The sequence below is a fragment of the Maylandia zebra genome, linkage group LG8, assembly GCF_041146795.1.
Source record: "Maylandia zebra isolate NMK-2024a linkage group LG8, Mzebra_GT3a, whole genome shotgun sequence".
NCBI classification, from domain to species: Eukaryota; Metazoa; Chordata; class Actinopteri; order Cichliformes; family Cichlidae; genus Maylandia; species Maylandia zebra.
The window spans coordinates 27,621,224-27,632,478 of NC_135174.1; the positions used below are offsets into that span (position 1 = coordinate 27,621,224).

The following is an 11,255-nucleotide window of genomic DNA, read 5'->3' on the forward strand; positions in this document are numbered from 1 at the left end:
CTGTAAACTTGCCTCTCTTTGGTAGATAAAAAAAATCCCCATCGAAGGCTGACTTTGAGGTTAACGTTACTCAACCAGTGGCTGTGCTTAAGTCTGTGAAGGCCTTGATAGAAATCAAGATAAAGCTGTTTGGAATTACAGAAACTTGACCCTGTGTGTGTGCCTGGTAAGGATCAACTCAACAAAGAGACCCCCCCCCCCCCCCCCCCCAAAAGAAAAACAAAACAAAACAAAAAACCCCAAAACAAAACACAATGACACGGTAATGTCAGTTACCAGAACAGGATAGTTTCGGCATATGAACGTTCCTCTGCAGGCGCGAACTTCATAATGTTTTTTTCCTCTTTTGGTCAGTGGAGGTGTTACTTCTTGTTACAATTATAACCCTGTTTTTTACAGATAGTTACCCTCAAAGTTACATGTTGGTGACATCAGCCCATTTACTATAAGAGAGAAAGCAACAGCTAGGAGGAAACCACCTGCAAGAAATAATTTTTATCATTGTATATTTAGCAATACTCTCCTTTCCTTCAACTATGAAAAGTTCGTGTTTGCATGACTGAAGAGCTCTTTTGGTCTAAAACATACTGTTGCGAACGTGGTTTAGAATATTTTGCTTTATCTATCACATTAGTCGTCACTTCAGTCAGTAGCAGGGGTGTGTCTGAGTGTGCTTGTGATTAACCTCTCATTATCCAGTGAGCTAGCAGAAAACTAAGTGACTAAAAAGTCTTGTGAAAAATGTTAAGACCAAGGTTTGCAAAATAGATTTTTCAATCAGTAGGACTCAGCATGAGTGACAGCAACAATGTGGTTAGAGAAGTCCGAAAAGCCTTTCTTCCCAGAGGCTTCGATAAGAAGAGGTTTGAGAGGCGAGGCTGGGATGATTTGGACATGTGCAGGGAAGAGATAGTGGGTATGCTGGGAAATAAATGGAATATGGAGCAGCCAGGCAAGAGGAAAAGTGGAAGGAAAAGTGAACCACTGCCAGATATTTTGCTCCAGTCTAATCACCACTTACAACAGGCATAGATCGCAAATTCAAAACGTTATTTATTCCAATAGATTGATGACGGTTACTTCAAACCCCAGAGGCTGTCTGCTCCCAGTCCACCTAAAACAAAAAGAAAATGCTAGAAAAAATCCTTGAAGCACAGGTACAAGAGGAGCAATAGCAACAATTTTACGTTCCAGCTTATTAATTCACTGTAGACTCAGACAAGGTTTTGATTTATTTGACTGACTCTTCGTCTTAAAATGGAAAAATAGGACCCAGTTCTATTTGTTGTCGTCTATCGTCACAGCTGGCCCTTACGCAGAGTTTCCAGTCTGATTTCTGTCTGATCTTTATCTGTGCTCAGTTCAGAGAAAAAATGACAGTAGCTGATTTTAACATTCATGTAGAGACTGAAAAAAACAAACTCAACACCAGGTTTTTATTTATGATTTAGACTCAGCTGGCGTGTAAATGAGCCCACTCGCAGCTTTAGTCACACTGTGGATTTTGTCCTGACATGTGACATGGAAAATAACATTGAAAACCATTTCTCAATAACATTTCATTTTAGCTCAAAGAACTGTAGTACGCTATATGTATTTCTGAAAGTGCTGTAAAAAAACCTTCCCTCTTTATCATTTTCAGTGCCAACACATGCAGGTACCTAAATCCTACTCCCACTACGAGATTACTGCAGAGCAGTACGTACAACTTTAGATATTGTGGCTCCTCTACAAAAAAATAAAAAATAAATCAGAAGTGCCTGACTCCGGGGTATAACTCACAAATGCACGTCTTAAAGCTGGAGTAGAAATGATATTGCACTAGTATAAGAGATGTTTTTTGGCCCAGAAAAATAGTTTGTTGCTCTACAAAAAAGCCTCCGTATTTGTCAGTGGTGAAAGAAAACAGACCTCAGTCTATTGGAAGAGTTTCAGTCAGGTTTCACAATCCATCATAGCACAGAGACGGCACTACTGAAGGTTACAACTAATCTTATAGCGTCTCATGTCTGATTGTTCTGCTAGACCTCGTTGCAGCTTCCGACACTGCCGATCACAACAATGTCATACAGAGCTTGACTGTTGCAAGCTGCTATTAAAGGAAATGTGCTGCAGTGGTTTGAATCATCTGTGCAAGCACCAACTCTGTTTACATTATTAGAAAATACTCCATAGATATTCATTGCTTTGCAGATGATGAGTTATTTCTGTCCATGAAGTCACATGACACAGGCATGTCTCAGAGACAAAGACCTGAATGACTAAATAATGACAAAACTGAGAATATTATATTTGGTCCTAAAAGTCATATAAACGTTCCAGCCAACCAGATAGCCATCCTGGATAGTATTACGTTGGCCTCCAGTAACACTGTGAAGAATCTTGGTGTCATTTTTGATGAAGACATGTCCTCCAATGCAGATATTAAACAAATATGTAGCACTGCTTTACTTCATCCGTGCACTGTCTCTAAAATTGGAAGCATTCTATTGCAGGTTGATACTCAAAAACTAGTTCATGCATTCATTACTTCTAACTTAACTATGGCAATTCATTATTATTTTCACTCCCCATGTGTATGTATACCACTTTGGCTTGTTTGTGTTCTCTGTCTCTTCATCAGTCGCTGCCTATGCTCTCTTTTTCATGTCTCTTCCCTTTCTCTAGCTCCCAACCAGTCATGGCAGACGAGCCGTACTAATGATGAGTCTGTAGAGCCGGATAATGAGAGGGGGGTTGGTGTTCATTTCTGTGAATGGTTCAACTGACACTCAACCAATCTCTGAGTAATTTTATGACTGGAAACTTAACACTCCTCTAAGCTCTGAGGATTTATTGTGTCACCAAAGAGTGAAACAAGACTAAAGGTCAGCCAAATCCAGTCAGCTCTGAATTCTGCAGGAAGAGAAAAGCTGATAGAACCAGTGAGATCTTTTGCATTCCTACTCACAAATGAGCTTTCTTAAGTTTTTTAAAATTTCTCCAAAAACACGCATCTCTATATTTCTTATTGGCAAAATGTATTATCTCTTACTGTCCTAATTCTATTGAATTTATTCAATAAGACCTGCAAATATAAATATTCTGGTTTGAAGGCCAAAGTAAAAGGAAGGTCTGTGTAATTAAACCTAATCTAAAAGGTAAATATTCTCAAAAAGTTATTTTAAAATAGCTGACACTCATAAAACCCATAGAAATCTGTTGTGTCAACCCCTTAAATCAAAAGCAACATGAAATTTTAATGAAAGAAAATATACAGTTAATGCCCTAAATGTAACATTTTAGACAACAGCTTCATTCATTTTGGACTATCTTGTGAGAACTCCCAGTGAAACCAGAAGTGTAGAGAGTGTGAGTTAAATTAGAAACTCTGTTTATGCTGGGTAATGTAGTTCTGCTAAAAGTTAACCAAACTGTCTTCAACTAGTTCCTCTGCCTCGGAGTCTGTTAATGCAGATTATTTAATCCTGCTAGTTACATGCTTTTGTTGGGTAAATCAAACACACTAAAATAATTCAAGAGACAAAATGTGTTCAAAGGTTTCACTGGCTGTTTCAACCCCTTTCTGAAATTAAAGGTTTTGGTTTTTTTATAGATCTGCTATAGCTCTTAAAATATACCGTAAGGCGTTGATTCAAACAAAAAGCAAGTCTTAAGGCAAATATCTACAAAATTAAAATGAAACTTTATTGTAATTTATACAAAACAAACAAACAAAATAAAGCAAGAATAATTGGGCTACAGAGTCACATTAAGAATGAAGTAAGAACATCGGATATTTACATACAAACATTTGACAGTCTTGTCAGTCACCCCGTTGTATACTGCGGTGAATAACAGCACATATAACTAAGCTGTGGTCTATCTTCAAATAAGCTGCGTTTTTGTACAGTAACCTTTTTTCAAACATTGTCTTCATGCTATGAATGCTTTGGCGATGCTGGCCCTCCTAATGCTTACGGCTGGATCCTGATCTTCACTGATGACACATCAGGTTTGTAAGATCGTAGCTTTGAAGTCTCTTCAGGCTTTCACTGCCACTTTGTGTTGTCAGTTGTGTGTTCATACATAATGTGTGTCGTCATCAGGATAGGGATTTGAAAAAAAAAAAAAGGATAGGGATTTGGGTTGGTTGGTGGAGCTGTAGCTTAAAGTTTACTGGTAATTATGTGACAATACATTCAGATCATGTTACGGGTCAACACAAATGTAATGCAGAGTAGTGTAATGAATGAAATAATCAATCTTCCAATGAGTAATAAATAACGTTCGGCGTTACTCAACAAAATGGAAAAAAAAGTCATGTGGAATATGTTACTTTTTTTAAGGAACAGCGCCATCACTGGTCATATCTGGGATAGGTGGTTGGATGTGACAAGGTGTTACATGAAAGATCTCCTTTTTACCTATATTTTGGTGCTCTTCTAGAATTACATGAAGTTTGTTAGGTTTGAAATGACACTGAAAAAGCAAAAAGTAAAATAAAAATTTTATATATATATATATATATATATATATATATATATATATATATATATATATATATATATATATATATATATATTAGGGGTGCATATATTCAGTTCGATACTTTGGTGTCACGGTTCGATATTTTTTCGATACAAAAAAATGTTCATGCCTTTTTAATTTGTCATTTATTAAAATTATAAATATATATTTAACTCAAAAGTAGTTTTTGAATTTAATGTTGCTGAAACAGCAAAATAATAATAATTAAAAAATCTATCTGATGGTGGAATCACTCATCTTTGGAAAAGAGAGTTTATTACAGAGAAATGTCTCCTTCCAAAATAAAAGCTATACTATAGCTTCTTCTGGGCTATATTCTCAGCAGCATATTAAACATATCAGGTCCCCATAAGGAGAATCCTGTGCTAACGGCTGTCTAAAGGACTCGGGTAAAGTTTGTAGCATGCGTGCTTGTTGTTTTTGTCTGCTTCCACTTGTCTTTGCACTAGGATGATGTCGGCGTAAATGTGCAGTCATATTCGTTGTGTTCCCACTAGTGCTGTCAGCGTTAATCTCGTTAAAATGACATTAACGCCATAACGCGGCAAATCTCCGTTAACGAGTTACCGCGGATCGCCCCGTGCGTGGGGCTGGACGGAGTCAACACGTTAACAAGCTAACTGCGCTAACGCACTAGTTCCCACCAATTGAGATACATACTGTTTTACTTTTGTCCATGACGCGCTTACCATCAGGGTCATGCTTCACATGAAAACCAAGATAGTTCCAAACGCCAGATCTGAATGAGGGTGGGGGGGGCTCAATTTCGGGTAGCGTTGAGGCAGTTGCCATGTTGCAATGAGCTTAGCTTCTGTCTTGCTGGCTTGCGCTGCGCTCAGTGGATCTGCACTCGACAGTGTAGCCTAGGCGGGCGGAGTAGTCGAACGCAGATTCACTGAGCGCTCAACACAGACAGCATCGTCAGAAGAAAAGTTGATAAAATAAATAAAAAAATTTGTTCGATACACATGCGTTCCGAACCGAAAGCACTGTATCGAACGGTTCAATATCGATACGAGTATTGTTGCACCCCTAATATATATCTATATAGAGCTAAAGGGGTCAGGTAGGACAAACGTATTGAATTTTCATGGGGTGAGCCATTCAGCTTGACTTACCAACAAGTTACCAACAACTGAATATAAGATGTTCCATTTCTAATAATGTTTATTTAAATTTTTGGTTCTTCATAACAGCTGTACGAAATATAAAAAATACAACATAATACAATATATGCAAAGCAGTTCATCGTCCACTCAGAGTTTATTTGGTTTCCGAAAACTTGAAGGCAACGGGACCATCGGGAGATGTTGGAGAGCATGCCGAAAGCACGGTGAGAGCAGGTGAGGAGGCGGAGATTGATGTGGAGTTCACCGTCTGTGGCACAACCAGATTGCGATATGGGCAGCCTGAATCGTAGATAAGCCTCAACACGTCCTGACGGAAACGCACACCTACCAGGGCGTAGAGGATAGGGTTGAGGCAACAGCGGGTGTACGCCAGCGTGCAGGTGATGTACTCCAACATCAGACCACAGAACGGGCCAAACATTTTGCGACACAGCACCGCAGTGTATGGCAGCTGGAATACCAGAAAAACCAGCACCAGGGCAACCATCAGCTTCAGTGTACGCTGCCGTTGCCATTGCTTCCCTCGCCGATGTGCGTGCCCTTCCCACAGCACTCGAGCAATCGAAGTGTAGCTTGCCACCATAATGGCGAGGGACAGGCAGAAGATGGTGATGATCACGCCACTGGGAACCAGTCTTATTTGACCACTTACTTGCATGACACAGTACGCTTCAGTTTTGTTGCTTGAATTCCCAGAGAAGCTCTTTGAAACCCCTGAGAAGCAGATTTCAGGGATGCTTAGAGCCACTGCAACAAGCCATACCCCCACGGCAGTGAGCTTCCCAGCTTTTAGGATTTGGCTGCGCAGCCTGAGCATTTCCTGCGCTCGTGCTACTACCATGTAGCGGTCGACACTGATGCATGCCAGTAGCAGCAGACCACTGTATGTGTTGATGGCGTAGGTTGCACGCATGATCTTGCAGAGATGATAGGAGAAAATCCAACCCTGGTGAGTGTCAATGGCCTGCAATGGGAGTGTGAGGAGCAGGAGGAGGTCAGCCAGCGCCAGGTGGAACAGGAAGACATCGGTCATGGAACGAAGTCGAAAGCGGCGGTAGAGAGCAAAGGTGGCGATCACCAGGGAGTTTCCTGCAACGCCAAGCAGGAAGATGGCGGTGAAAGCGCAAGCTTGGAAGGTTTTGATGACGTCCTCCTGGTGGTCATCAGCTTCACACCAGTCTTCATTGTCAGGATAATCTTCGGAATATGAGTCATTACTTATATTGAAGGGGTAATCTTCTATAGTAAAGTCAGGCATTGCTGTTGGAGAAAATAAAACTTGTAAGTCAAAGAATTATTAAAATAAATAAATAAATACTATTGGTGATCCTCAGCATTTCCCCTACACTGTGGGCACTTTAACTTTCACACGTAATTTGGGGCTAACTGTATCATTTAAGCCTAAAGTATCCCAGTATCACATGCGGTCCCTAGGGAAAAAATAATTGCCCACATCTGCTCTTGGAGCAACAAGAGGCTGACATTTTTTGCCTTTCAGTAAATCAACTTGAAAACTAGCAAACAGATTGGAATAAACTGGGCTCAGACACACTCTGTGGCCACCACCAGGTCAGGATTATATTTGGTTTGTGATTGTAAGACTGACACTTATTATGACAGATTAATAAGGACATGTTTGGGTCATAAATTGAAAGTCGGTACTTGAGGGACATGGTCAGCAGACATGTATACTATTGATTGGGTCTTTCCAAAAGGCCCTTCAGTACATTAGCTTATTTCCTGATATTACAGGAAATTTACGGTCATATGTTGATTCCTGTAGTCGCTGCTGTTCTTATAGCCTGTATGCATTCAATTTCTAAATGTTTGTTCATCAAGTGAGTTATTCTGCTTACTCTTGTCAGTAATTATGTACACAAACTACAACCAGAAAGCTGGTTACTAAACAGCTGCTCTGACTTGTGGTTTTTGTCTCCTCCCTCTATTATTTGTAGCTGCACCACTGCAACATTTATTAACATTTATCTAAGCAGGAAGTGAAACTCATGCAAAGAAGATTTCTAATCTTTTTTGCATGAGGGTGCTGGGCTAAGACAGAGTTTCAGGAGAAAACCTGCCCAAGCATGTCCTCTTATGGATCCAGGACCCTCTTGTGAAGCAGCTAACGACAATGTGCTGCTTGAAAAACTCCCCCCATTATGAGTTGTGTTTCCTTTCATATAGTAGAGGGCACATCTCAACTATTCACTGATAACACCCCAACAGCTGCAGGGCCATGTCATTTCAGGCCATGATATTAAGCTTTAATAAAGAGTAAGCAAGCATGGAGTTGAGTGCAACGGCAACATATAACTAAAGATTGGACCTGAAATTTTCCTGAACAGACTTTGCCTTCTGCATTTTATTTACAACATAAAGTTAAAGCAGTCAGTTGTGGGCAAATAGACTGCATATGAAAAACTTCCTGCTGTTTTGACATGTCTGTAATGAATGTCTTGAGTCATTCTGTACTTCTCCAAAATGCCACAGAAAGACCAGCTTGCGTGAGTACTTATTATTGTTCAAAAACTGCAGTGCTCCTTTTACATGAAGCCGGGGCTGATTTTGAGCAATGTTTTGCCCTGCACGTCACGATATCAGGAAATACCAACCCCTTTACAATCAGGTTGAAAGTGAGAGATCTGCAGCAAAGCTCTTCAGTCTGACTAGGCGGCTGTGATATTTTAGTCATTTCGTAGCATGTTGCGTGACACTGGCATCAGGTCGTTGGTACAGGGGAAATCGTGGGTAGCTTAAGGTTTACAGATCAGTCAGTGTCGCGTGCTAACAGCCTTTATAGACAGTTTCCACAATCACCTTTTTATCATTTCATCTTCAGCGATGTGCCTGTTTGAACAGGCTGCTCACAATGTTAAGTTTATTACAGCAATCCTGTTTCTTCTCTTAACTTGTCGGTTTGATGGTGGGGATACACATTAAGGTAAGAGGAAAAGGAAAACGTGTAGACGGGCTTGTGTCAGAGGGTTTGGTGCCAGTGTGATTTTCTGCTCTTAGTGTGAGTTAGGTGAGGGTTGCAGTTAAATGTGGAATCAGTCAGGATGGGAGTAAAGTTTTCAATACTCGAAATAATGTAAGTCATGTGCAATACTTAACAGAAAATCTCCCTTATTAGAAACGTCTGGGCGAATGGAGATGTCTGACATACAGAACACTATAATTTGTTAGCAATATTAGCTCTCTCTAGTTCATACAGGGTCAGGGTTGAAAGAAAAAGCCTGCATTAATAACCTTGTCATGTGTAATTTAATAAAATAAGAAAAACTTTCCCCTTTCTGCACACTAATTTGTTCTAGTAGATGTGTTTTTTCCGCATTTAACTACTTAAAAACATAATCTAGTAATACACGTAAATTAAAGCGTTTAACAGCACTGACCGCTAAAAGTAAGGTTTGCAAGCTGCTTACTTTAAATATCGCTCTCTAACGATGGACAAAGGAGCGGACTTGGATATATTCCTGGTCCATGCTAATTCATATTCTACGTATGTGTTTATATAAGACAGCATTTTATAAATATTATAAAATATACAAAACATTACTGTGCATTTCAATGCCTGGGTTAACACTCATAACAGCACTTTGCGTGCCACTGATTGTTCGTCTTCTCTGACTTTGACACGTCAGCCTTCAATCTGCCTTTGAGCTAATTCTTTTCTCAGTAGTGGGCTTACTCTGTAAATGCATAAAAGACAAATTATATATATCACAACATTTATGGTTTAAAATTTTGATTCAGTTTAAAAGACTAAAATCTGAAGAACTTGGACATCCAAAAGACTGTTTTGTAAACATTGGGATGTGGGTTTCTTGGCACATTAGAGGCGTTAAATTCATCCCTTTATTTCAGATTTTAGTCATGGAAGCACCAGATATAACACAGCAGTACTTTTTGCTGCTTTTTCAATTTGCTACTGATTTTCTTTATGTTGATGAGGCGATGAATACGTCTAAATAAAAAGAATTATGGGCAACGTTCCTAAACTTTAATGTTAAATTAAAAAGTAAAACAAAAAATTGGGTTTTTTTTCTTTTTGGTTTTAAGGCTTATCAAATTCTTGTTTATAAATTTTTAAAAACAATGCAATGTTCAACACGGATATACTTTTATCCGCAAAGGATGTGCAGCATTTGTGCCGCTGCTACAGCTATTTGTCTACAAATGGTTTGTCATGAAATATTTAGAGAAGAATAATTATTTTTTGGGTGGATTTTAAACAAACTGAAACATTTTTCTTGCTGTTGCACTTTGCATTTTAAAAAACAAGACATTTATATTGGTCATGGATTTTTCCCTGATTCAGTTTGAACTCTAAATATGTTTTGCACTAAAATTATTATTTTTAATCTTTATTAACAACAACAGAATACTGTGCCTTACGTCACAATATCAGGAAACTTTTACCTCCTCTTACAATCAACCTGAAAGTGAGAACAACCCCACCAAACTCAAAAATGCTTTATTTGAGTAGGCAGGCGTTGTTATATTTCACACATTTTCATGTCGGCCTGCAGCTTTCAAGAGCCAGTTTCATATTTTTATCATCAGTGTAGCAAATAAGAATACTATATTTTTAACTGAAGCATACATCTTTCTAATAGCATTGTGACGGAGTAAACCCCCAGCTTATGCTTTACAATTTACAGTCACTTCTATGGTTAGGGAGAAATAATTCTGACAATTTGGTAGTCATACCTTTGGTATAGTTTTCACAAATCAAGTGATTATGAGTCATATGTGGCTGCAGATTTGTTATGAACCACAACCACACTCCCAGACATTTCAACTTGGTGGATTTTTCACAGCAAACTGATTAAAATCACTAAATTTGGTTCTTTGTAAAGTTACTGTTACATATATGCATCTGCACATCAAAACATGTGAAAGCATTGTCTTTTAGCTTACATTTTGCATTTTTTTTTTATAGTTACGTGTCTTAGAGCCCTTACCTGTACTATTAGAGGTGTTGAGCATGTCCTTGGTGCTCCTCCTGTGGCAGTTGGAGAGATCAGTGAAACTCTCATGTTTAAAAACACGCCTTTGGGGTAAACCTTAACCAATGAAACACACTCTGTGTTTTGCTGACCTCGCCGTACCCCAGCTGTTTGTTTCCTCAGGAGGATGTGAACCGACTGTGATGATTCACATAGATCTTTATGGTACCTTGGCTTTATTAAAACAGTGCAATCAAGATAAATCATTAGAATGGGTTTTGCCTATCAGTGCTTTGTTCTCTCATACAAAGTCGACTCCCTAGCATGCTGTGGCTTCTTTCTGTTCTCTTTTATTCACTTATATATGCAGCTTATTTCAATAAATGCTCATTCAGCTCTAAATTAAAATAAAATATATAAAAGCTCAATGAAGCTTCTGTTTTGAAAATCTGTGTATGATCATGTTGAATCATCCTGATAGTAGGTTAGTAGAGAAAAAAATAATGTGAATTGGTCTTTTTAGATACAGGTTATTTCCCAAAATTTGTCTTTGTTCTTGTTATAGATTGAATATTACAATGCATTTTGCTGTAGGTTCAACTGGCAGGTCAAACGTAACAAACCACATCTTGGGGCGTGACTG

General features: G+C 38.9%; 1 protein-coding gene across 1 annotated transcript; it reads right to left on the reverse strand.

The window, feature by feature from the left end:
- Positions 1 to 4,584: 4,584 nt before the first annotated feature.
- ccr10 (chemokine (C-C motif) receptor 10) lies at positions 4,585 to 10,661 on the reverse strand. The gene is made up of 2 exons (XM_004565930.4): positions 10,628 to 10,661; positions 4,585 to 6,920 (listed from the first exon to the last, which is right to left on the reverse strand). Exons 1-2 carry the CDS (start codon positions 10,650 to 10,652, stop codon positions 5,794 to 5,796), a joined length of 1,152 nt encoding a protein of 383 aa, XP_004565987.3. The 5' UTR covers positions 10,653 to 10,661; the 3' UTR covers positions 4,585 to 5,793.
- Positions 10,662 to 11,255: the final 594 nt, after the last annotated feature.

Coding starts and splice junctions, on each gene's coding strand:
- ccr10 (XM_004565930.4), bottom strand. CDS start 10,652: ATGCTCAACACCTCTAATAGTACAG. Junction 6,921..10,627: donor CAACACCTCTAATAGTACAG/GTAAGGGCTCTA, acceptor TTTCTCCAACAG/CAATGCCTGACTTTACTATA.